Source organism: Ranitomeya variabilis, chromosome 5 (assembly GCF_051348905.1).
Source record: "Ranitomeya variabilis isolate aRanVar5 chromosome 5, aRanVar5.hap1, whole genome shotgun sequence".
Lineage (NCBI taxonomy): Eukaryota > Metazoa > Chordata > Amphibia > Anura > Dendrobatidae > Ranitomeya > Ranitomeya variabilis.
This window is the reverse complement of record NC_135236.1, coordinates 690839971-690867922: the sequence shown is the minus strand read 5'-3', so window position 1 is coordinate 690867922 and position 27952 is coordinate 690839971. Positions and strand designations below refer to the sequence as shown.

Genomic DNA, 27952 nt, shown 5'->3' with positions numbered 1-27952 from the left:
ATCGGCCCAACAACAACAACAAAAAAAAAAGGGGTTTCTTTTTTTTTCTTTTGTCATGGATCCCATGACTTCCATAACCCGCCAGTTGGAGGCGCTGTCCCTACAGGTCACTGAGTTGAGGGGGACAGTTCAGCAACAGGGACTAGCAGTATCTAATGTGCAAGCTGGAGCGACAGGAAGAGTTGCTGAGCCTAAATTCCCTTTGCCTGAAAAATTTGCTGGGGAACGCAGTAAATTTGTTTCTTTTCGTGAAGCTTGCAAACTATATTTCCGTATGCGCCCGATCTCCTTGGGTAATGAGGCTCAGCGTGTGGGCCTGGTGTTGTCATTGTTAAGCGGGGATCCCCAAGCATGGGCGTTTTCTTTGCCATCTGATTCTGCTGCATTTGACTCTGTGGAGAGTTTTTTTTCCTTTCTTGGAAATATTTACGATGAACCTGACAGAATGGCTCTAGCAGAATCTAAGATACGCACTATTCACCAGGGGGAGCGAGTAGCAGAGGATTACTGTTCTGAATTTCATCGCTGGGCGATCGATACACAATGGAATGATCCAGCGTTGTGGAGTTAGTTTATTCATGGGGTTTCTGGAAGGGTTAAAAAAGCCCTTCTGATGTACGAGACTCCTGCTTCTCTAGATTCCGCTATGAGTCTGGTTGTCCGCATTGATCGCCGTTTGCGTCAGGGGGAGCATGAGACATCGCCTATGGGAGAGGGTTTAGGTTCACGTGAGGTTGCTGCAGGTGAGCCCACGGAGCCTATGCAAATCGCAGGGGTGTCACATGTGAAGCGTCGAGCCCCTGAGCTCAGGAAGCAAGGAACCTGTTTTTACTGTGGTAAAACTGGTCATTTTATTAACATCTGTCCTCTGCTGTCTAAGAAAAACGCAACGGCGGAAAACTTCTAAGCTCAGAGGGTGTGGAGGAGACCAATCTGAGCTTATGTATATCCTCCATGGTGGTTTCTCAATGCATGCTCCCTGCTAAGGTTTTTATCGCTGGCAGTGAGCTGCCAATTACTGTTTTTGTGGATAGTGGTTCAGCCACAAATCTTATTGATGAGGAGTTTGCGTGCACAGCAGGTTTTAGGATTGAAAAACTGTCTCATCCTATCCGCGTGGTCACCATCAATGCTGCGCCTCTCTCTCAGGGGGAGATTACTGAATTTGTGGCTGAGGTGAAACTCCACATTGGGGTTCTACATTCCGAGCGGGTTACATGTAAGGTGCTCAGGAATCTTCCTGCAGGTGGTTTTGGGTTTTCCTTGGTTGTCCATGCACAACCCGGTAATTGACTGGAAAACTCAGGACATAATTCAGTGGAGCGAGTTCTGCCAGGAGAACTGCCTGGCCACATGTGTGGCTGCGGTGACTTCAAGCGTTCCGGAGTCACTTCTGGATTTTGTGGATGTGTTCTCTGAAAAGGGTTGTTCAGAGTTGCCGCCACATCGTCCCTATGACTGTTCTATCAGGTTTAAACCAGGGGCCAAGTTGCCTAAAGCAAGGATGTTTAACATCTCCGGTCCGGAGAGACAAGCGTTAAAAGATTATATTGCTGAAAGCTTGAGCAAAGGGCACATCAGGCCGTCATCCTCGCCGGTGGCAGCAGGGTTCTTCTTCGTGAAGAAGAAAGATGGCGGATTACGCCCGTGTTTGGATTTCAGGGAGTTGAACCAGATTACGGTTCGTGATCCATACCCGATGCCACTGATACCAGATTAGATCAACCAGGTGGCAGGTGCTAAGTGGTTTACCAAGCTTGACCTCAGGGGGGCGTACAACCTCATAAGAGTCCGTCAAGGTGATGAGTGGAAGACGGCTTTTAATACCCCTGAGGGTCATTTTGAAAATTTGGTGATGCCTTTTGGGTTGACTAACGCACCTGCAGTGTTCCAACATTTCATCAATGATGTGTTCTCGCATGTTTTGGGGAAATTCGTTATCGTGTACCTAGATGACATTCTCATATATTCTTGCGACCGTGATGCTCATTTAGATCATGTCAGGCAGGTGTTACAGCTTCTCAGAGAGAATAAGCTGTATGCTAAACTTGAGAAATGTGTATTTTCTGTTCAAGAGTTGCCTTTCTTGGGTTATATTGTGTCTGCTTCTGGTTTTAAAATGGACACCGCTAAGGTGCAAGCGGTGCTGCATTGGGAACGTCCTGATAACCTGAAAGCACTTCAGCGGTGCCTTGGGTTTTCTAACTACTATAGGAAATGTATCAAGGATTTTTCCATCATTGCTAAACCGCTAACTGACATGACTAAAAAGGGTACCAATTTCTCCCTTTGGCCTGAGGCTGCTGTGCGCGCATTTGAATTTCTTAAGAACAGTTTTGTTTCAGCCCCCATTCTTGTGCAGCCAGACGTATCAAAACCCTTTGTTGTGGAAGTCGATGCGTCTGAAGTTGGTGTGGGGGTGGTACTATCTCAAGGCTCATCTTTGAGTGGTTTGCGTCCATGCGCCTATTTCTCCAAGAAACTGTCGTCCGCCGAACGTAACTACGATATCGACAACAGGGAGTTGTTGGGCAATCAAGTGGGCCTTTGAGGAATGGCGACACTTCTTGGAGGGGTCGGTACATCAGATTACTGTTATTACTGATCTTAAGAATCTGCTGTATTTGGAGTCAGCCAAACGTCTGTCCCCCAGGCAGGCTCGCTGGGCATTGTTTTTCACGCGGTTCAATTTTGTTGTCACTTACAGACCGGGGTCTAAAAACACTAAGGCGGATGCTCTGTCCAGGTGTTTTCCGGAGGGTGAACCTCGGGAAGATCCAGTACCCATCCTCCAAAAGGGTGTTGTGGTTTCGGCTCTCACTACCGAGGTTGAGGCTGAGATTGCCGAGGCTCAGGAGGAGGTACCATCTGAGCTTCCCATCAACAAATCTTTTGTACCGCTTCATCTCCGCTTAAAGGTTTTGGCGGAGCATCATGATGCTGTCCTGGCTGGCCACCCAGGGGTTAGAGGTACCTTGGAGTTGGTGTCACGTCGGTTTTGGTGGCCCAAGATCCGACAGGACGTGGTCTCATACGTGTCAGCTTGTACCAGGTGCGCTAGGGCTAAGACGCCCCGCTCCCGTCCTGTTGGCACACTACTTCCTCTTGAAGTACCTAGTAAGCCATGGACGGAAATCTCCATGGATTTCATCACGGATTTGCCCTCATCAGCTGGGAACACGGTCATCTTGGTGATTGTTGATCGATTTTCTAAAATGTCGCACTTTGTGTCTTTGCCTTCGTTGCCTAACGCTAAGACTCTGGCTCAGGTATTTGTGCAGGAGGTGGTCAGACTTCATGGGGTTCCGTCTGACATTGTGTCTGATAGGGGGTCTCAGTTTGTGGCTAAATTTTGGAAAGCATTTTGCTCACGGCTGGGGATCAAGTTGTCTCATTCTTCGGCGTTCCATCCTCAGTCAAATGGTCAGACTGAGCGTATGAACCAAAATTTGGAACAGTACCTACGCTGCTTTGTCTCTGATAACCAGGAGGAGTGGTCTACCTTTCTTCCTTTGGCTGAGTTTGCCATCAATAATCACCGCCAGAAGTCGTCTGGGGAGTCTCCGTTTTTTTGTGTTTACGGGCCACATCCTCAATTTTGTACCTTGAGTCAGAGGGGTTCTTCCGGCGTTCCGGAGGAGGATCAGTTGGGAGCACGGTTGTCGTCAGTCTGGAGGAGAGTTAAACAGCGCCTGTTGAGAGTGGGTGCTAGGTACAAACGTGTGTCTGACAGTAGGCGTGTGCCAGGTCCGGACCTGAGTGTGGATGACTGGGTGTGGTTATCCACAAAAAACATAAGACTCAAAATACCGTCCCTTAAATTGGGTCCACAGTTTATTGGTCCATTTAGGGTCACCGCCGTCATTAACCCAGTAGCGTACCGATTGGAGCTCCCTACGGTGTATAAGATACACAACGTGTTCCACAGGTCTCTTCTAAAGAAGGTGGTGGGTTCTGTGGACGCGGCGCCTATGCCACCTCCAGTCTTGGTGGATGGTAATTTGGAGTTTGAAGTCTCCAAGGTGGTTGACTCTCGTGTAGTGCGTCGCACTTTACAGTACTTGGTACACTGGCGTGGTTATGGGCCTGAGGAGAGGTCCTGGGTACCAGCCACGGATATTCATGCGGATCGGCTGGTCAGGTTTTTTCATCGTTGCCATCCAGACAAGCCGGGTCCTATAAGCCGTGAGGGCCCTGGGGTCCCTCGTAGAAGGCGGGGTACTGTCATGTCGGACGCTGTTCAGACCAGGTCGTTCGACAGACAGCGGTAATTCCGCTTTTGACCACTATTTGCTCATTGGTAGTGTTGAGCGATACCGTCCGATACTTGAAAGTATCGGTATCGGAAAGTATCGGCCGATACCGGCAAAATATCGGATCCAATCCGATACCGATACCCGATACCAATACAAGTCAATGGGACTCAGGTATCGGACGGTATTCCTGATGGTTCCCAGGGTCTGAAGGAGAGGAAACTCTCCTTCAGGCCCTGGGAACCATATAAATGTGTAAAATAAAGAATTAAAATAAAAAATATCGCTATACTCACCTGTCCGACGCAGCCGGGACCTCGGCGATTGTAAGCGGCAGCGTTGTTTCTTTAAAATTCGCGCTTTTACTTGCTTACGTGAATTCCCGGCTTCTGATTGGTCAGGGCGGCCATGTTGCCGGGACTCGGACCAATCACAGCAAGCCGTGACGAAATTACGTCACGGCTTGCTGTGATTGGTCCGCGTCCCGGCAATATGGCGCCGTGACCAATCACAAGCCGTGACGTCACGGGAGGCTGGACACGCGCGCTTTTCAAAATAAGCGCGTGTCCAGCCTCCCGTGACGTCACGGCTTGTGATTGGTTAATGGCGGCCATGTTCCTGGGACGCGGACCAATCACAGCAAGCCGTGACGTAATTTCGTCACGGCTTGCTGTGATTGGTCCGCATCCCGGCAATATGGCGCCGTGACCAATCACAAGCCGTGACGTCACGGGAGGCTGGACACGCGCGCTTTTCAAAATAAGCGCGTGTCCAGCCTCCCGTGACGTCACGGCTTGTGATTGGTTAATGGCGGCCATGTTGCCGGGACGCGGACCAATCACAGCAAGCCGTGACGTAATTTCGTCACGGCTTGCTGTGATTGGTCCGAGTCCCGGCAACATGGCCGCCCTGACCAATCAGAAGCCGGGAATTCACGTAAGCAAGTAAAAGCGCGAATTTTAAAGAAACAACGCTGCCGCTTACAATCGCCGAGGTCCCGGCTGCGTCGGACAGGTGAGTATAGCGATTTTTTTTATTTTAATTCTTTCTTTTACACCTTTTTACATTAATGTTGTTTCGATACCGATATCCGATATTACAAAAATATCGGATCTCGGTATCGGAAATTCCGATACAGCAAGTATCGGCCGATACCCGATACTTGCAGCATCGGAATGCTCAACACTACTCATTGGCATTGGCTAGATTTTATCTAGCTGTTCCGGGGCTAATTTACCTGATCCTCGGATTGGAAGCTGGGCCATGCCCATTGCCTTTAAATAGTTCTCCTGATCATTGGGCGTCGCCGATTATAGCTTCTGTCTTGTGCGTTGTTATCTCGGTCTGGAGTGGAGAGCTGGTTGTTGGAGATTCGTTGCTGGTGGTGTATTTTCCTTAGTCTTATTTACTCCTTCCTATATTTGTATTTATTTTGCCCTGCACATTTATAGTGTATTCCTGGGTGACTGCGGCGTGGTGTATATTTTCCTTTATCCTTGTCTGTGCTAACTGTGGGAATTGGTGTATTACCTCTTCACTGGGTGGTGGGCGAAGGTTTCAGCCTAGGGTTGAAACAGGAGACAGGGTGAGGTTCGAGGCCTGGACACGCACACCATCAGTGTAAACTTCAGGTAGAGGGTCAGTCAGGATTTCCCTAGTCTGAGGGAAATTGCAGGGGCCCGGGTTATTAGCTCTCGCTCACCTAGTCTCCCTGTGACAGTGGTTTATTGCATCATAAACAAAAAACAAACCAGATACCAGATAAACAGCCTGTCTGGCTCAAAAAGAAATAAACAGTTCACACACAGTCCTGCCCAGGTCCTCTGGGACAACACATACGGCAGCTCTCTCAGGAGCTAGCAATCAGGAGGGTTGCTTTCCTCCAGACAGACAAAAAAAACTGGCTGGACATTTAACCCCCTCCTTCCATACGCTGGAGGTGGAGATATGCCCATCTCTGACCCACCCACCATAAAAGCCATGCCCATGTAGCGACTGGATTGCTCTCAGCACATATCAAGCTGGAGAAAACACTTATGGATTTTACATCACGCAGGAAAGCAACCTTTGTGACACATGTCTTCCCTCATGTATGTGTGAGAGAGTGCCAGTGCCGCAGTCATGGCCGAGGACAGGGCCGGACTGGCCATCGGGCAGTTCTGGCAAATGCCAGAAGGGCCGGTGGCAGTAGTGGGCCGCTCGAGTGTGCCGCTGTCGGCACACTCTCCCCGCTGTCGGCACACTCTCCCCGCTGTCGGCGCACTCCCGGCCCCGCATTCAACTATACCGGCGTCATAGACGCCGGTACAGTTGAATGCAATGATGGAGGAGAGAGCGTCTGCTGACGCCCCCTCTCCCATCATTCCCCGCTCTGCCTGCCGCTGACACTGCGTGTGCGCGATGACATCATATCATCGCGCACCTGCTGTGTGACCGGGCGGGCAGACTGCGACTGCTGAGAGTGAGACCAGAGCCAGAGCAGCGCGGGGCAGGAGGAAAGGTGAGTAGAGTGTTTTTGTTTTGTTTTTATCAATGAGTGATGACTGGATTGTGGAGCTATTGAGGGGGGGGGGGGCTGTGCTGCATTCCATTCTATGGGCCTGTGCTGCATTGTATTCTATGGGGCTGGCTGCAATCCATTCTATGGGCCTGTGCTGCATTATATTCTATGGGGCTGGCTGCATTCCATTCTATGGGGCTGGCTGCATTATATTCTATGGGGCTGTGCTGCATTCCATTCTATGGGCCTCTGCTGCATTATATTCTATGGGGCTGGCTGCATTCCATTCTATGGGCCTCTGCTGCATTATATTCTATGGGGCTGGCTGCATTCCATTCTATGGGCCTCTGCTGCATTATATTCTATGGGGCTGGCTGCATTCCATTCTATGGGCCTCTGCTGCATTATATTCTATGGGGCTGGCTGCATTCCATTCTATGGGCCTCTGCTGCATTATATTCTATGGGGCTGGCTGCATTCCATTCTATGGGCCTGTGCTGCATTATATTTTATGGGCCTGTGCTGCATTATATTCTATGGGCCTGTGCTGCATTGTATTCTATGGGCCTGTGCTGCATTCCATTCTATGGGCCTCTGCTGCATTATATTCTATGGGGCTGTGCTGCATTCCATTCTATGGGCCTGTGCTGCATTCCATTCTATGGGCCTGTGCTGCATTCCATTCTATGGGCCTCTGCTGCATTATATTCTATGGGGCTGGCTGCATTCCATTCTATGGGCCTCTGCTGCATTATATTCTATGGGGCTGGCTGCATTCCATTCTATGGGCCTCTGCTGCATTATATTCTATGGGGCTGGCTGCATTCCATTCTATGGGCCTCTGCTGCATTATATTCTATGGGCCTGTGCTGCATTGTATTCTATGGGCCTGTGCTGCATTGTATTCTATGGGCCTGTGCTGCATTCCATTCTATGGGCCTGTGCTGCTTTATATTCTATGGGCCTGTGCTGCATTATATTCTATGGGCCTGTGCTGCATTATATTCTATGGGGCTGTGCTGCATTCCATTCTATGGGCCTGTGCTGCATTATATTCTATGGGCCTGTGCTGCATTATATTGTATGGGGCTGTGCTGCATTACATTCTATGGGGCTGTGCTGCATTACATTCTATGGGGCTGTGCTGCATTATATTGTATGGGGGCTGTGCTGCATTACATTCTATGGGGCTGTGCTGCATTATATTGTATGGTGGCTGGCTGCATTACATTCTATGGTGGCTGGCTGCATTACATTTTATGGGGGCTGTGCTGCATTACATTCTATGGGGGCTGGCTGTATTACATTCTATGGGGGCTGGCTGTATTACATTTAATGGGGCTGTGCTGCATTACATTCCATGGGGGCTGTGCTGCATTACATTCTATGGGGGCTGTGCAGCATTACATTCTATGGGGCTGTGCTGTATTATAGTCTATGGGGGCTGGCTGTATTACATTCTATGGGGGCTGTGCTGTATTACATTCTATGGGGGCTGTGCAGCATTACATTCTATGGGGCTGTGCTGTATTACATTCTATGGGGGCTGGCTGTATTACATTCTATGGGGGCTGGCTGCATTACATTCATTCTATGGGGGCTGTGCTGCATTACACTCTATGGGGGCTGTGCTGCATTACATTCTATGGGGGCTGGCTGTATTACATTCTATGGGGGCTGGCTGTATTACATTCTATGGGGCTGTGCTGCATTACATTCTATGGGGGCTGTGCTGCATTACATTCTATGGGGGCTGTGCTGCATTACATTCTATGGGGCTGTGCTGTATTATAGTGTATGGGGGCTGTGCTGCATTACATTCTATGGGGCTGTGCTGTATTATAGTCTATGGGGGCTGGCTGTATTACATTCTATGGGGGCTGGCTGCATTACATTCTATGGGGGCTGAGCTGTAATGCTGGATACAGCTGTAATTATATGTTATATAGTCGTGTTACACTCCCCTCACTTCTTGTAGCCTACAAGTGTACAAAGATATTATACAGTCACCATGTGACAAGTGGGCCTGTGTGACTTCAAATGCCAGGGCTGAATTTTAGTCCCAGTCCGGCCCTGGCCGAGGATACCGGGGCATCTGTGCCCTGCCCTCTCCTCACATGAAAATAATGTCCATTACTTTGCATACCTGTGGCTCCACTTTCGGCGCCGTCAGATTCCCCTATACTCTGCTTTAGAATCCCTTTAGACGATGTTGCACAGATTGAGACAGAGTTCTCTTCAACTTTCAAATAAACAACTTTACTATTTTCTTTAAGAAGCACATACATATTTTTCACAGCATTTACAACAGGTTTCACTTTGCTCATTTCTTCCTCTTTCCCAGCACTTTCCTTTCTGTCACACAGCACGTACCCAGGTCGGACCATACCACACAGTTCCTCAGCATCCTACCAATTCAGCTCTGCTACGGTTAGACCCGCTGTAGTGTGTTTTGCCCCAGACATGAGAATATCAGCCTCCGAATTCAATTGCCACATGGCAAGTGACCTGCCCATCTGTGCTGTCACTTGCTGTGACACAGTGTACTCCAGGTCCAAACTCACTGCAGTTGAGAGAGTTCCCTCAGCCGTTGCGCACCAGATCTGAGTTCATCATCCAATGCTATAAGTTGCCAAATAATGGAGTCACCTGAGTCTCCGTACTGCCACTGCTTCCATCTTATGTCTCCTTTCCTGCTGCTGTACTGGTCCACTGCTGTTCAGGCCCGATGCTGCGGATGGCTGGCCTTCTCCCTTGATAAATGTTACGTGGTCTCTGCTAACATTCCGGGCACTTAAGCCCATGCAGGCCGTCTGGGCACCCTGACTCAACTGACTCAAATCAGGAAATCCTCCCTGTCTTAGATGCAGCTGACCCCTCCTATGTTGAACTGTTTTCTAACTGGTTTACCTGTACAATATTACTCCTACTATAATGCCCCATTTAGTGGCCAGAAACGTGTACTATGCTTTCCCTAATTAACAGGTACACACAATAGCAAATATATACGGTACATTACGTTATGCTCATAGAAGTATTGTAAAATATTCACAGTAGGGGAAAGCAACGTACACAAACTTCACATTGATTACAACCGTACAAAGGTATCAACACAAGGGAAGGGAGTGGAGTATTACACGGTCCCGGTACACCCCTTATATACGACACTAGTGATCCTGTCACAGATGGGATTGAGGGATTTATAGATTGTGCCATTGGTTGTTTCTGTGACCAGAGTTCATATCAGATATTCCTGTTCTGCAGAGTGTTCTCTCCTAGAGTCAGGATGAGATGCAGTAGTATATACTGTATGTCATACACAGATGTAACACAGAAACTAATACTGCTCATTGACCATCATGCACATGATATCGGGGATCTTACCTAAAGTAGGGTCATACTCCCAAATGAATCGTTTTGTTAGAAACCTCACCAAGAGAGCTAAGAAAAGAAGAAAACATGTTCATGGTTAAGTTAATGGCGATTAAGGCTGGAGAAGACACAATTTACAATGTTGTTATTGTACATGGAGGTCATCTATAGGCTGTGAGTGCACAACCAGCTATTCATGTACTGATAATAGTTCTGGTGCTGTATTCATGTACTGATGCTGGTTCTGGTGATGCAGTCATGTAAAGGTGATGGGTGTTGTGCTGTATTTCTGTACTGATGTTGGTGCTGTATTCCTGTACCAGTACACATACAGCCGGTGAAACAAGTATTGAACATACCACCAATTTTCTACCTATATCTATTTCTAAAGGTGCTGTTCACATGAAATTATCATCACGTCAGTAACAACCCCTGCAATCCACAAAGGTAAAGAAATCAAACCGCCTAAAGAAGGTATCATTGAAACACATATCAGGGTGGGCGCATCATAAGGGAGTTCCTGCTGCCTTTCCAGTATATAAAAACTATATTCGATTCTTTTGCACTCATGCTGACTATTGCAAGTGTGATAAACATACCTAAACACCTGTGCTAACTACCTACTTATATATTCAATTGCATTATTATCTACATCATATATCACATGCATTGTATTTATACTAAGCCATATCTGTATTTACTTGACTTTGGTTATATATTAAATATGCACCATTGTTCATGCCATCCCCACTTATTGCCACATCACTTTTATTACCTAATCTGTCTTTTATGCCCTTCTCCTTATGTTTGTGTGTCCTCAACAATTTTTATACTTGATCAATAAATCTATTTTTTATATATTCACGTACTGTCCTGCTGACTTTAGAGTTTTTTATTGTGTCTGGCTGATCTCTATTGTACGGATTAGTCTTCTGGCATTTATATTCAGGACGTATGCACACATCTATTCATATAATCCCTCCTAGCCCTGTATACTCATGTGCACATAGACTCTTCTGGTCCCTTGCAGTCTTTCTGCTCATTGAAAGACTCAGGACGAGCTGCTCATCGGCACGTGACCATATTCAGGACGAACAGCTCATTGGCACGTGACAGTACTAAGGACAAGCTGCTGGTCGGCACATGACTGTACTCAGGATAAGCTGCTCGTTGGCATGTGACCATACTCAAGACGAGCTGCTCGTTGGCACGTAATCGTACTCCGGACAAGCAGCTTGTCAGCAAGTCACCATACTCAGGACGAGCTGCTCGTCAGGACATGACTGTACTCAGGACAAGTTGCTAGTCGGCACATGACCATACTCAGAACAAGCTGCTTATCGGCACGTGATCATACTCAGGATAAGCTGCTCGTCACAAGTGCCTGTACTCAGGACAAGCAGCTGGTCGGCACATGACCGTACTCAGGATGAGCAGCTAATTGGTACATGACCGTACTCAGAACGAGCTGCTTGTCAGCACATGACTGTACTCAGGACAAGTTGCTAGTCGGCACGTGATCATACTCAGGATGAGTAGCTCATCACAAGTGCCTGTACCCAGGACAAGCTGCTGGTCGGCACATGACCGTACTCAGGATGAGCTGCTGGTCGGAATGTGACCATCCTCAGGATGAGCAGCTGGTTGGTACATGACCGTACTCAGAACGAGCTGCTCATCAGCACATGATGGTCGTTGCAGTACTGTGGCTCCGCCACTAAGGGGAGCTCTGGTACGTCTGATGGCACTGAAGGAGTTCACCTGACCAGGTATCACAGACACCAATACATTTCACAGCCGGGCCTCCAGGGGGAGCTAAGGGTTCTATTCATTAGGCCACTCCTCACATACTGGTAAAACTGGGGGTCAGGCAGGAAGTTAGGGAGAAAGCTGACTGGGTTGGAACCAGGCAACACCTTGTGGCAGAGGGTGTTGTGGGGGAAGATTCGGTAGGGCCCCTGTCGGGGGTGGGATCCTGACAGAGGCCTGGCAACTTGAGAGAACGTCACGGGACCGTGCCTGCTCAGCATAGCGGCGGTGCCCAAGGAAGGATTAGAAGCGAGATAGATTGTGCTGAGTGAGAAACGAGATCAAAGCAACAAGGAGAATACCAGTAGGAGTCGTGCTGTGAGACAGAGGCAACATTCTACTGAGACGCACAACCGGCGGCCGGAACGCCGAGGAAGTATTCATACATCTAGCTTCAAGCAATACTTCAAACCAACGGCAGGACAGTCAGTCATAGGCGGGCTGTCTCACCTAAATCACCTACGAAGACATAGGGGGCAACTTAATCGAGTTGTGAGGGAACTTAAGAAACAGACACAACAGTTGTGGGGACTTTCCGTAAGCACAGCAGGGAAGGACCACAACACATAGCGCTAGCAGGAAGGCACAGATTTCCACCTGCAAAGAGAACTCTGGAGGTGCCATTGGACCGGCCGCACTTGCGCAGCCTGGTTAACCGTATTCCGGATTGAGGACCCAGAGATCTCCAGTAAAGAGGTAAAGAGACTGCAACCTGGTGTCCTCGTTATTTACTGCACCGCACCACCACCACTATCCACATCCATCATATCATTTACTATGCGCCCCTCAGCAGGGTCACGGACCGGGCCTAGCCACCGTGACAACCCCAGAGCAGAGACTCAGAGGCCCGGTACCGGGTACCCCTCGGCCCTGCGGCAGTGGGGGCGCTACAACTTGGCGTCACGAACAGGATCTACTTAAGCCTGAAGAATCAGGTCATGTGTGCCTTGGAACTGTGATTTATCGTGCTTGGACTGTACTTTATTGCAAAGACTGTACTGTGCCACTTGCCGCCAAAATCCGCCGCCATTATAGCGCTGAGGAGAGCACAGGAGAAGAAGAAGGGCGTGGAGTGGGCGTAGACAAGCTGAAGAGCGCGAAAGACAATGGCCGCCCAGTCTAAATATTTCTGCACTGTGAGGACGTGTCCGTCAGCAGCGGAGATCCGCCTCCTGATCCTCAATGGAGGGCGGAGACCGAGAAAACGACACCGCCCACGAAGGAGAGAGCGGGAAACAGACCAGGAAGCGACCCACGTGGAGGACACCATGGCCAGCAGCTCTGAACCCGAAAGTGGGGTTGAAGCGGAAGTCTCCCCCAACTACCCGGATGAGCACAGCAGCCCGTTCTCCGTGGACAGCACCAAACTCCTGCAGGTCGAGATGGAGAGCTTGCTCGACCAGCTCCTTCAGCTGAATGTGAAGGCCCAGGCTCCGCACCAGGCGGCGCCGGACAGCAGTCTTCCAGCATCAGATCCGATACTGCTGCCGAGGTCCTCGCTGACACCGCCAGAGGAACCCGCCACGGAGGAGGAGCCTGCATCGGCTGGTGAGTCCGCCGACCCAGTCCCGCCGGCCGAGGGCTTACTAGTAGGCCCCATTGCGGCACCCCCTCTCCCTGGGACCCATAGACTTCAGCGCCTGTTGCCATGGGAAGAGCCCACGGGTATGGAACACCGCCTGAAAGCCCCGCTTCGACCCACTGCTCTGCTGTGTGAAGTCCGTGCAGAGCGCACAGTGTGCCGCTGGGAGAACCCAGGGTCCAACCTTATGGGGTTCCCCGGGGTGAAGACCCAGGAGGGAGAGATGGTACAGGCCCTAAGCTGGGAGGCATACCAGGTCCAGCTAGAGCAGCAATGGGAGGAGAAACAGAAAGAATATCAGGCCGGGCTAGAGGCCTACCACCAGAAAGATTTGGCAGTCAAAGATCGGGCCCGCAAGGACCCCACCGCTAACCAGGCCCCACGCAGGCAGGGCACCATCGTCACCTTCAGGCTCCGCGGAGGTTGGGGCTTCATCAAAGAACCGGGCCTGTATGCGGAAGTGTTTGATAATCGGAGGGATGTTGAATCTCACTTGAGGGAGGGTCACCCGGACCGGGACTTCCACCCAGGGGATGAAGTTACCTACACCCGGCACTTTGGGGAGAAGGGATGGTTCGCGTTAAATGTCCACAAGAAGAAGCTGGTGGAACCCTCGACTAAGGTGCCGGAGAAGATCTCTCCCGTAGCCAAGGTGCCCCCTTGTGGTCAACCCACGATCACCACCGAGACCACCATGGTCACCCCAACGGGCACGATCGTGAAGACTACGACTTGCCGCGTTATAACCTCCACCGCTGTCGTGGCCACGCAGATGCCTCCTCATGTGACCCGCGTGACTACTGCCCCGGAACTGAAGACTGTGGGTATGCAGACCCCCAGCTGGGATAGCAGACCCCCTTATGCAGTACCGGGCGGTTCGCAATACCCACAGGGGTTGCCTCCGCCGGTGCTGCCTCCTGATTGGTTCAAATAAATGTTTTAGTATTCTGAACATGTACATAGTTCTTTAAACTGTTTGTTTCCTGATTTTGCTGCTAAACCCGTCTAGGGTTAACTCTTAAAGGGATCCCTTTGTTGACCCTGGATCCCTACTGCTGTTTGGTTATTTTTTTATTTTCTTCTTCGTTATCAAGAACTGCCGCAATCATGAACAGTGCATGATACAAACTGCTTGTAAATAGTTTGCACCTTCTTAAAGGTGCTCCCTACTGGTTTTACTTAAAGAAGGACTCTTTGTGAAGATACCGCACCGGAGCCTTTGCTGAGTACGGACTGGTAGCTTGAGAAGATGTGCTACCTCATACAGACTGGATCCCCTCTTAAAGGGGATGTTCACTTGTTACACTTAAAGAATGGTATTGCTTTAAGACAGATAGATGGCAATAATGTCTTGACAAAAAAGAAAGTGATGATGATGCTTACATGTAAAAGTTATATGTATCCAACTAGTTGATTGTAAGAAATGATTGGTAACGTTGATAGGAAAATGAGGACAGAGAGTGAACCCGTACGGGGTTAGTCAGTGAGTCCTCTTAGGAGCCATGTAAGGATGGCTCAGTGATTTCAAACCAAAAGTAAATGTTATGTTCTATACTGTGTATAGTAGTTGTAAAGGCAGTAGGCCCGGGCTGAAAGGGGCGGTCCTGTAAAGAAAGGAGAGGCAGTAGGCCTGGAGCAGTTAGGACAGGCGGTCCTGCAGATTTAACGAAGGAGAATGAAAGAGAAAGAGTTAATTAATATTATAATGTTCAGAATAATTCTTTAGTGGGTTAGCTTGCACGCCATTAAAGAAGAAGTCAGTTTCATAATGTTTTATAAGTAAGTCTTTAGTAGATAGGGAGTATACGTCCTTAAAGGCAATGTCAACTTGTTATTCAAAAGTTTGCACTGAGTAGAATACCCGGTTGGGTAACAGGAGTTATTTATAGCCTGTAATTTATAATGTTTAACCATGTTTGTAACGTTCAAGTGTCCTCACCTCCCATAAAGGGAAGCTCTGTTCAAGCTTACTTGTTGTTATTGCATTTTCGAAATTGTATGTCTTTTTGCTAACCTGTATTGTTGTTTTCTTCCCAGTCCAGGAGTACTGGATTTAACCGGGGGGGAGTGCAGCGCCCCAGAGTCCTGGTCGTTGCAGTACTGTGGCTCCGCCACTAAGGGGAGCTATGGTACGTCTGATGGCACTGAAGGAGTTCACCTGACCAGGTATCACAGACACCAATACATTTCACAGCCGGGCCTCCAGGGGGAGCTAAGGGTTCTATTCATTAGGCCACTCCTCACATACTGGTAAAACTGGGGGTCAGGCAGGAAGTTAGAGAGAAAGCACCTTGTGGCAGAGGGTGTTGTGGGGGAAGATTCGGTAGGGCCCCTGTCGGGGGTGGGATCCTGATAGAGGCCTGGCAACTTGAGAGAACGTCACGGGACCGTGCCTGCTCAGCATAGCGGCGGTGCCCAAGGAAGGATTAGAAGCGAGATAGATTGTGCTGAGTGAGAAACGAGATCAAAGCAACAAGGAGAATACCAGTAGGAGTCGTGCTGTGAGACAGAGGCAACATTCTACTGAGGCGCACAACCGGCGGCCGGAACGCCGAGGAAGTATTCATACATCTAGCTTCAAGCAATACTTCAAACCAACGGCAGGACAGTCAGTCATAGGCGGGCTGTCTCACCTAAATCACCTACGAAGACATAGGGGGCAACTTGTGGAGAGGGGCGACTCTAGGGTCCCGGAAGAGCTCCGAGCCTACCCGTCATACGGGTGCCGTCCTAACAGTAACATCAGGGAGGGACGGAAGATTAGCAGAAGATCATCTAATCGAGTTGTGAGGGAACTTAAGAAACAGACACAACAGTTGTGGGGACTTTCCGTAAGCACAGCAGGGAAGGACCACAACACATAGCGCTAGCAGGAAGGCACAGATTTCCACCTGCAAAGAGAACTCTGGAGGTGCCATTGGACCGGCCGGACTTGCGCAGCCTGGTTAACCGTATTCCGGATTGAGGACCCAGAGATCTCCAGTAAAGAGGTAAAGAGACTGCAACCTGGTGTCCTCGTTATTTACTGCACCGCACCACCACCACTATCCACATCCATCATATCATTTACTGTGCGCCCCTCAGCAGGGTCACGGACCGGGCCTAGCCACCGTGACAACCCCAGAGCAGAGACTCAGAGGCCCAGTACCGGGTACCCATCGGCCCTGCGGCAGTGGGGGCGCTACAACTGTACTCAGGATAAACTGCTCGTTGGCATGTGACCATACTCAAAACAAACTGCTCATTGGCACATGATCGTACTCAGGACAAGCAGCTTGTCAGCAAGTGACCATACTCAGGACGAGCTGCTCGTCAGGACATGACTGTACTCAGGATAAGTTGCTGGTCAGAACGTGACCGTACTCAGGTTGAGCAGCTAGTCGGCATTTGACGGACTTAGAAAAAGCTGCTCGTCGGCACATTACAGTACTCAAGACAAGTTGCTAGTCAGCACATCACCGCACTCAGGACAAGCTGCTGGTTGGCAAATGACCGTACTCAGGACGAGCTGTTGGTTGGCACATGACCGTACTCAGGACGAGCTGCTGGTCGGCACATGACCGTACTTAAGACGAGCTACTGGTCGGAATGTGACCATACTCAGGAAGAGCAGCTGGTCGGAACCTGACCATACTCAGGATGAGCTTCTTGTCGGCACATGACCGTACTGAAAAAAAGCTGCTAGTCGGCACGTGACCATAAGTAGAAGTGACTGTAAGTATGCAAATCACATATAAGCAGCTGCATGACAACCGCTCCAAGTGCTCAAACTGTGTATAGGAGGTGGCGCCAAACTGAAGCTGCAGGAAAACCTATTATCTCCTCTGTTGAGGGTTTGCTATAAAGGAGACCTCTACTTGGAGTGATTCCTGTGGGTGGAAGCACTGATATCTGGAAAAACCTTAGTGGAAGCATCTGGTGTGTACAGACCCAATCATGTTCTGCTCAATATACATGATGGACATATAACGTGGAACATCCTGTACCATGCCCTGGAATATCAGCAATGCCAACAACCATGTTTCTACGTGCAGTCTTCACATCTTCCGCACCATAAAAAGAGAAATTTTCTGATCATTATACTAAAAAGTAGACCAAATAAGTCACTTGGAAGCTTCGTAAAAAGTCGTTGCTGCCAGCAGTGACGCAAAACTTTATGTAAGCAAAGAGCAATTTATGAAGTGTGCTTCCATTATGGAGAATATTCCTCTAGCTGCACGTGTCACCAATAATCCAACACTTATTTCTGCTGTGTACACAGAATGTCCTTTTCAAACAGCTTTAGGGTAAGTTCACACAGGACGTTTTTGCTGTGTATATTTGCTGCGTTTTTTTATGCTAATTTTCAGCTGCTTTTTACAGTTCCAGCAAAGCCTCTGAGATTTCAGAAATCTCATGCACACACACTGGTTTTTTGTTTGATCAGTATTTTGTGATTTGCTGCGTTTTTTTGACATAGAGCATGTCACTTCTTTCAGCGTTTTTGCTGCGTTTTTTCACCCATTGACTTGAATGGGTGTTGAAAAAAAAGGCAGCAAAAACACAGTAAAAAAGCAGGTATCATTATTTGCTGCTGAAAATCCAAGGACATTAGCATGGACACAGAGAACAAAAAAATGCAACAAAAATGCACCTACACCTGCGTTTTTGAACCAGCTTCTTTCCTGCCAAGATGATCAGGTTTTGCTGCAGAAAAAAAGCAGCAAAAACACCCTGTGTGAACTTACCCTTAATGAAAAGCAGGGGTATAAGGATCAAAGTCTTCTAGGGTGCAACAGTGACCATGGAGTCAAAAGGGCAGCCAACGACGGCATCATTTTCAACTGAATGAATGTGTTGCCTATACACAACGCTGGCCAAACAATGGCAGCAGTTGATATCCGAGTGCCCATCGAAAGCAGCACAGACCGGCACTGTCATGACCCACCTGCCCCCTGCAGCCGCTATGGAGCAGTAACACGATGCTGTCTGTCATGGAAACACGGACAGGAAAGAAGAATAGTTACTTTTTTTTAAATGTATTATAGAAGAGAGGCAGGACAAGGCACAGTGTTACAAGAAGGGTCCCAGAATGGGGGACATTATTACAGTAAGAGTCCCAGGATGGGGGGCAATATTACTAGAAGGGTCATAACAGGGGAACAATATCACAAGTAGAGGTCCAGGGGACATTATTACAGTATAGGGGGTCAGGACGGAGGACATTATTTTAGGATGTGGGCCATGAATGTTACAGGATATGGCCAGGTTAGGGGACATTACTACAGAATGAAGAACATTATTATAGGAAGGGTTACATTATTACAATATAGAAGTTAGGACAGATATTGTTATAGGGGCCAGTACATCTGACCAGCATGTTGGTGGGGGCCTAGGTCCAAATTATGCACTGGGACACCTAGGACTCTAGATAGTCCACTGATGAATAGTCCCCCAAACTAGCCGAAGGCATTGGCTGCCATTAGTGTCCAAACTTCGAGGCACCACGGCTGAAGCAAACAATGGCTTAAAACTGATGGGCAGGAATTTACTGAAGCACCTAAAAGCAACTGATGCATTTCAAGACTCACAATGGCCATCACATTTTTCCAAAAGAGTCCAGTGAAGCACATCATTTTGTACTTGTTTTAACAGAAGTCACGACGACTTATCCCAGAATTATAAAAGTAAATGTTGGCGTTGGAGAGAGCCATGGTTGCCCCATTTCTGAACAAAATTTCAGGAAAGAGGGAGGGGAATCCCTGCCAATGGTTATCATTTCTCTGCTTTTCTCCTATCAGGCCACAGACTTTCAGGCCTCAGGAGATTTTCTTGAATAATCTGAGCTTCCTTGTCTTTTAAAATAACAAATCCTTGATGGGAAACCCCATCCCAGCAGCACAGCCATGTCCGAACCTGGACAATCATCATCTGTATACCAAAAGGTTTAGAAAATACCACACAAAATGAAACCCTTCCAGGACCTGTGTGGATATCCATGTTCTTCACTATTTGCTCATACAATTTTTTACAAAAAAGTGAACTTAAACAATTGATTCCTATATTCCAAGCATATACAGTACATATGGCCAATGAAATCCTCATTACATGTAAAAGCACTGAACGCTCTTGTGTTCTCTAAGTGAAAGCTGCCGGATGAGGACCTTAAGACCTCCAGTCTTATTCAAGAGAATGGCGTAGCTTCCCAGTGCACATGCTTATAGGCATCTGTCCTATCATTCTAGAGAGAGGGTGGAGCTCCCCACTGCACATGCTCATAGGCATCTGTCCTATCATTCTAGAGGGCGGAAATTCCCACTGCACATGCTCAGAGGCAGCTGTCTTATAATTCTAGAGAGATGGCAGAGCTTCCCACTGCACATGCTCACAGGAAGATGTCATTGTATTATTCTAGAGAGGGTCAGGGCTTCCAACTTCACATGTTCACAAGCACCTATCAAATTAATATTCTAGAGATGCAGCAAAGCGCCCACTGCAAATGCTCACAGGCTCCAGAGCTATCAATCTACAGAAGGGGCAGAATTTTCAAATGTTCAGGCTCACAGTCACCTGTCCTTTCATTCTAGAGGGGGTAGAGTATCCTACTGCAGATGCTAACAGGCACCTGTCACTTTTTTGTTATTCTAGAGAGAATAGAGCTTCCCATTGGCCATGGTCCCAGGCACATGTCCTATCACTCAGAAAGGGATGTGGAGCTTCCCACTGTGCATACTCAAAGGAACTTGCTTTATCTTTCTACAGAAGAGCTGGAGAGTCCTACTTTGCATGCTCATTAGCACCTATCCTATCATTCTAGAGACTGGGCTGAGCTTCCCAATGCACATTCTCACAGTCAGCTATCCAATTAACAGTCTATAGATGAGGCAGAGCTTCCCGCTGCACATGCCCACAAGCATCTGCCCTACTAATATTTTAGAAAGGAGAAACTTCCCACTGAGCATGATCATACTCTCTTGTCCTATTATTCTAGAGAGAGGACTAAGCTTCCCACTGTGCAAGCTCACAGGCACCCGTCCTATTATTATTTGAGAGCGGTAGGTATTTCCCACTGCACATGCTCACAGGCACTTGTCCTATTATTTGAAAGAGGGAGGAGCTTCGCATTGCACATGCTCACAGGCACCCATCCTATTACTATTTGAAAAAGGGAGGAGCTTCCCTCTGCACATGTTCACAGGCACCTGTCCTACTATTGAGAGTGAGGAGATTAATACTGCACATGTTCACAGACACCTGTCCTATATTAATCAAGAGAAGGAGGAGCTTCACACTGCACATTCTCATAGGCACCCATCCTATTATTATTCAAGAGAGGGAGGAGCTTCATATTGCACATGCTCACAGGCACCCATCCTATTACTATTTGAGAAAGGGAGGAGCTTCCCTCTGCACATGTTCACAGGCGCCTGTCCTGCTATTATTTGAGAGTGAGGAGATTAATACTGCACATGTTCACAGACACCTGTCCTATATTACTCAAGAGAAGGAGGAGCTTCACACTGCACATTCTCATAGGCACCCATCCTATTATTATTCAAGAGAGGGAGGAGCTTCATATTGCACATGCTCACAGGCACCCATCCTATTACTATTTGAGAAAGGGAGGAGCTTCCCTCTGCACATGTTCACAGGCACCTGTCCTACTATTGAGAGTGAGGAGATTAATACTGCACATGTTCACAGGCACCTGTCCTATTATTATGTGGGAGAGGGAGGAGCCTCACACTGTACATGCTCACAGACACCTGTCCTATTATTATTCAAGAGAGGAGGAGCTTCACACTGCACATTCTCATAGGTACCCATCCTATTATTCAAGAGAGGGAGGAGCTTCACACTGTACATGCTCACAGGCAACTGTCCTATTAATATTCAAGAGAGGGAGGAACTTCACACTGCACAGGCTCACAGGCGCCCACTATATTATTATTATTTGAGCGCGGGAGGCGCTTCCCACTGCACATGCTCACAGGCACCCATCCTAATATTGAGAGAGGGAGGTGCTTCCCACTGCACATGCTCACAGGCACCCATCCTAATATTGAGAGAGGGAGGTGCTTCCCACTGCACATGCTCACATGCACCTGTCCTATTATTATTCGAGAGAGGATGGAGTATCATATTGCACATGCTCACAGGCACCTGTCCTATTATTATTCAAGAATATGCACATGCTCACAGGCACTCATTATATTATCAATTGAGAGCGGGAGGTGATTCCCACTGCACATGCTCACAGTCACCCATCCTATTACTATTTGATAGAGGGAGGAGTTTCATACTGCACAAGCTCACAGGCACCTGTCCTATAATTATTCGAGGGAGGGAGAAGCTTCACACTGTACATGCTCACAGGCCTTTGAATATTCTCACCAACATCTGTCCTATTAACCCCTTACTGACATCGGATGGTATAGTACGTCCGATGTCAGCTCCCCTGCTTTGATGCCCGCATCAAAGCCGGGACATGTCAGCTGTTTTGAACAGCTGACATGTGCCCGCAATAGCGGCGGGTGAAATCACGATTCACCCGCCGCTATTAACTAGTTAAATGCCGCTGTCAAATGCAGACAGCGGCATTTAACTACCGCATCCGGCCGGGCGGCCGGAAATGACGTCATCGCTGACCCCCGTCACATGATCGGGGGTCGGCGATGTGTCAGGACAGTAACCATAGAGGTCCTTGAGACCTCTATGGTTACTGATCGCCGGTAGCTGTGAGCACCCCCCTGTGGTCGGCGCTCACAGCACACCTGCATTTTCTGCTACATAGCAGCGAACAGCAGATCGCTGCTATGTAGCAGAGGCGATCGTGCTGTGCCTGCTTCTAGCCTCCCATGGAGGCTATCGAAGCATGGCAAAAGTTTAAAAAAAAAGTTTAAAAAAATGTGAAAAAAAATAAAAAATATATAAAAGTTTAAATCACCCCCCTTTCGCCCCAATCAAAATAAATCAATAAAAAAAAAATCAAACCTACACATATTTGGTATTGCCACGTTCAGAATCGCCCGATCTATATAAAAAAAAAAGCATTAACCTGATCGCTAAACGGCGTAATGAGAAAAAAATCAAAACGCCAGAATTACGTTTTTTTGGTCGCCATGACATTGCATTAAAATGCAATAATGGGAGATCAAAATTATGTATCTGCACCGAAATGGTATCATTAAAAACGACAGCTCGGAACGCAAAAAATAAGCCCTTAACCGACCCCAGATCATGAAAAATGGAGACGCTACGAGTATCGGAAAATGGCGCAATTTTTTTTTTTTTTTAGCAAAGTTTGGAATTTTTTTTCACTACTTAGGTAAAAAATAACCTAGTCATGTTAGGTGTCTATGAACTCGTAATGACCTGGAGAATCATAATGGCAGGTTAGTTTTAGCATTTAGTGAACCTAGCAAAAAAGCCAAGCAAAAAACAAGTGTGGGATTGCACTTTTTTTGCAATTTCACCGCACTTGGAATTTTTTTCCTGTTTTCTAGTACACGACATGGTAAAACCAATGATGTCATTCAAAAGTACAACTTATCCCGCAAAAAATAAGCCCTCACATGGCCAAATTGACGGGAAAATAAAAAAGTTATGGCTCTGGGAAGTAGGGGAGTGAAAAACAAACACGGAAAAACGAAAAATCCCATGGTCATGAAGGGGTTAATATGTTAGATAGTGTGAGGATAATATATAATATAAGTTTTAGTTTCTCTTGCCTGTTAGTGCCATGCTGTGGGCAACCCCCCCCCCCCTTCTCTTTGTGTTCCTGAAGTGTGTGTGTAGAGGAGGTTTTATTGCTTCTAGTTCCGGGAGCAAAGGAATTTTTACGACCGGTATAGCTGCATGGACAATGGTACCAGCTGAAACTGGTCTGATCTCTCTTTTAAAATATGAGGCTCTTTGTTCCAATATTGTAAGATATTAGGCCAATGATTTTGGCTAGGAAAATAATAAATACATATTGCTAATCTCCATCGGCGGATTTATCAGCCACTATAAGCATGAGTCTCTATTTCCAACAGGGACAGAGTACAGATTTCTCCAGAACCAGGCATCCGAACGAGCCCGAATTTAGTACCAATAGAAAGCCAATGGTAAAAGAAGATGAATGAGGGGTGTGCTGGGATTCTGACATGCTCTGGAGTGGAGATACGAGCCTTATACAAATTTGTGTTAAATTTGGTAAGACTGAGGAGAGAGGAGGGTCTGGGTAAACCAGCCCTGTTGTGATGTCACCAGGCTGTGGGTATAAGTGACTCCACTCAACCTAGCCTTCAGTTTTAGTGTGAGTCTTACCTGAAAAGCTCTTACTGCAGCCCTGATGAATTGGGACATTTGGGAACTCCGCCCACCAGCATGGTTTTGCTAGACATGAACTGAGAACATGTGAGTTTTACCTTTCTTATTTAATCCCTGTTATTTTTATAATTACCCTTGTACATATTTTCAATTGTCTCTTATTGTAACATCCTTGTAATATTTTTATAAACACTGCCTTTTTCTTTCGGAGTAAAATATCTAAATTACTAGTTTGTTCTTCATGCTCTAAAACGTACCCTAAGTCTTCTGAAGGGAATTACGCTACTGTTTTGGGTTAGCTTTGGAGCCGTTTAATCGAAGCTGGTGGCAGCATACCATGTTCTGGGTAGTTGGGAGTCTTGGTAGCAATGGCGGCGTTGATAATTATTGTTCCTGCCTGAGTGGGAGTAGTTATATCGCCTCGCTGCAGCGTGCCCAATAGCCAGTACATAGCAGGCAGCCTTTCTGGCGACTAATTACCCTAGGTGCAGTACCTAATCTGACCTGAGGGTAAGGGGGCGCAATAGAGCTGCAAGTTCAAGCGGAACTGTAAAGCGGGATATACATAAATCCCTGCAGTTCGTGGTATATTGAAGAGCAGTGGGATAGCTAAAATAAGCCCCTGCTGTAAACTAAGAGGTCAATAGCCTTGTGTTGTTTTTCATCACATTGTTAGCAGTGGAGGGATAACTAAGATAAGCCCCCCTGCACATGTGATAGCCGTCTGTTGGCCTAAAGTCACCCCGATCTGTGACGTAGGGGTGACGGTCACGGTGTGAATCCGTGACATATTGGTGGCAGCGTTGTGGACCCGTGACAGATAGGCTTCTGTCAGTGTAACAGGATGCAGACATTGTAATTCTATAGTATTTATCTCCTTAGACAAAAGAGCATTTTTTTTACTACTTCCGGAGAACCATTTAAGGGTCGAACTAGCTTCTTTTTATCAGTGCTATTCTAAAGCAAATTATTAAGCAAAAAATGACTAAAATATATTTAGGCTTAATAAATTTTTTCTGCTCAGACTGCAGCAAAAAATTGTGTATGTAGATTCCCATTGATTTAAACGTCCTCACTGCAGCACATAATCTAGCAAGATATCTTGAATAATGCTGAGCTAAAAGTCTATAACTTGTATTCTCTGAAGCTCTCTCAGAAAAGAAATACTGTAGGTGACATTATGGAACATGCACAAACCCACCAGACTTGCCAACTCCAGCTCGGCCAAAAACAGCAATTTTCACTTCTGTGCTTTTCGCCATGTTGACGCTGTTGATCTTCTTAGAGGTTTCCGTCTTAATGACTCATTGTTAATCCTGACAAGTCTTCAAATCTACAAAAAGAAGAGACGAACATAATCCAGACAATGGAGCCCATGTTACCAGGGCATTTATTAGACAAGGCAACTATTAGGAAAACTATTCCTGATGTTACGAAAACCCTACCTACATATATCAGACACATGCGCTACATAAACAAGAAGAACTAGAAGACAAGAGCGTGGGCATCACACGTCAGACTCAAAGACACAGTATGTGACACTGGATTATAGCAGAAAAACAGCTGACAAGAGCCAAATTGTGGCCTTTTCATGCTCGCCACCAAGCAGCCAGTCTCATGCAGGTCTTCTGTGGACTACAGCCACCCACATCATCAGCCTTAGCCCTCTACACCAGCTCTTTGGTCTACAGCAGATGACTCCTCATCTTCTGTGACACAGTATTTTTATTAGTAGGGGATAGCTTGCTGTCGATCCTGACATCACATATTTGAACATATTATTTAATTAGATGCTTGACTTGTTTAGAAGAAGTTGACAAGCTCAGCAATTAATAAATGTAAAATGTGCCTCCAGCTCTAGCCACCATCATACAGTCTTACTATAATACTATGTGCACATGGAGTTTATTGGAGCAGGTCCTTGTCAAAAAACTCTGGTGGCTTATAAATGCCTGAGAACTTTTCCTATTCATTTCTATTGTAAAACACTTTATTGTTCATATCTTCACACTTTTCAGCATTTTTCTCTAGTTCAGGATTTGAAAAAAAGCTGTCTCTTGATGGAAAATGCTCCAATCTAAGGACTGTCCTATCAGAAAAACTGTTTGAAAATGTTTCAGGAAACAAAATAATTAACCAAATCTTCCACACGAAAGGAGCATATCCTGAAAATATAACCACTAGAAAATTTGTCATTTTTAACCATCTCAAAAAAAGTCCATTTGCGCATGGTCTAAATCATGCTGATGGCAATATCGACTGTGATTCTGCAAAAAAAAAAGAAAATTTCCATCTTAGAAAGAATATTATGGGCGTTACAGACCTGAAGGTTATTCCTTTAACATTAATGTAAATGAAGATTCAGGCGAAGACTTAGAAGTTTAGAAATGGTTTTGGGCTCCTGTTCTCTGTGATCGGCTATATAAAAGACGTCTGTAAATGTCCTTAATGTATGTAGAAGACGTCTGTAAGGTTCTTACTTGCTACCATGGCCATGACGACTTGGCTGGTCATCAGGGAGAGTGCAGGAATGGAAAGAATGTGCTAATGTAAATTCTCTAGACAGACAATCGGTGTATAGATCTCAGCTCTGAAAACCGCCAGGGAAGATGTATCCAACTCTTCTAAACATTCAAAGAAGGTCCAACAATCTTAGGATCAGAGACCTCGGCAGTCCCCCAAATATACACAACTCATTTATAGTTAGAGGCATCCTTCAAGGAAAAGTCTAAGACTCTACAAGAGACAGAACACAAAACCAATAATGCAGCTCGAGAGACATAAGAATGGCAATCTGTGAAATGTTCCTACAGACTGGGTTAAATATTGGGTCATTTAGCACGATGGATATCATAAAAGTGAACAAAGCCACTTATGATGGCTGCACAGATTTCAGTGCACGAGGCACTCAGATGAGGAGTCGCAGAAGATTTGTGGACAGCGGCTCAAGAGATTACCTGGATCACAAGACTTGACAATGTCATGGAAAGTGGGACCAGCCCTGTCTCAGAGCAGCAGATCTCAGCCTTTCCGGCACTGGTACACCCTAGTCAAAGAAATAAAGCCCCCAAAGCTATGGTCGGTGGCAATAGAACGCACCTGTCCTCAGATAGCAGCATATTACACTGCAATATTACAGGGAGGACAACTCATGAACAAATAAGTTAAGGACGGTTCAACTAAACTCTGGCCAACCTTCAATCTTAAAAATCATAAAATATACTGTATGCCTCATCTAACACTAATCAAGGTCCACTTAGGACTGCAGTGTAGTACTCAACCCTAACCCTATCCATGAAGGTGTTAATTAATGCTACCATGCAGTGTTCACTGATACCAAAGGCTGCCATAATGCCTTCATATACATCTGCTATCCACCCCAGTATAATTATTGCTATCACCCACCCCAGTATAATTGATGCTTCCACCCACACAAGTACAAATATTGTTATCACCCATCCTAGTATAATTGATGCTTCCACCCACACAAGTACAATTATTGCTACAATTACAGATTATATTTTCAAATAATATAATCTTATCTGCAATTCATGTAGGGTTAGCTGGCGGAGTAGGGATAGTGTCTTAGAGGCATTTAGACAGGGTTCATTATGTTACAGTTCTTATTGCTTCCATGTACAATCAAAAGTACTTTCAAGCCAATTGAAGTAGATTATATTCTCTCATAATACCGCACTTAGCTGAAAGTATTTTAGGGTTAGCTGCTGGAGTAGGGATAGATTAGAGGCTTCCAGTCAGTGATTATTGCATTACAGTGCCTCCTGATGCACCCTAAAACCAACAGTCCTTATCAATGTTATATCTATTCTATTCCCTATTAAAACCGCTGTTAGCTGCATTTAGTGTAGGGCTAGGTGCTGGAGGAGGAATACGTTTGGATTAGAGGAAGAGGAGGACAAGAGAAAGAATCATGAGGGACAGGCGTAGAGGGACAGTTCATGCCATGTGTGTAGCTTGGATATCCAATACTTGTACGGAACAGAGGAATGGAACGGTTGGGTATGTGCTCCTTCACCATCTTCAAAAACTTTTCCCTTCTTGTCAGACTGTCCCAGGCATCAGGGATGGGCGCTAGGATGGTTTAATGAAATTGTTGCAGACCTTTGATTGTGTTCCCCTGCC

At 46.8% G+C, this 27952-nt stretch overlaps 1 protein-coding gene across 3 annotated transcripts in view; it reads right to left on the bottom strand.

The window, feature by feature from the left end:
• RERG (RAS like estrogen regulated growth inhibitor) overlaps positions 1–27952 on the bottom strand; it is a 233777-nt gene that overhangs the window by 133007 nt on the left and 72818 nt on the right. For all 3 annotated transcript variants that reach the window (XR_013215988.1, XM_077267288.1, XM_077267289.1), the window contains 2 exons: positions 25011–25142; positions 10138–10194 (listed from right to left, as the gene is read on the bottom strand). Coding sequence is in view for 2 of the 3 variants with exons in the window: in XM_077267288.1 (XP_077123403.1) it covers positions 10138–10194; positions 25011–25071 (118 nt within the window). In the remaining variant the exon portion in view is untranslated. The remainder of the gene's footprint in view (positions 1–10137; positions 10195–25010; positions 25143–27952) is intronic.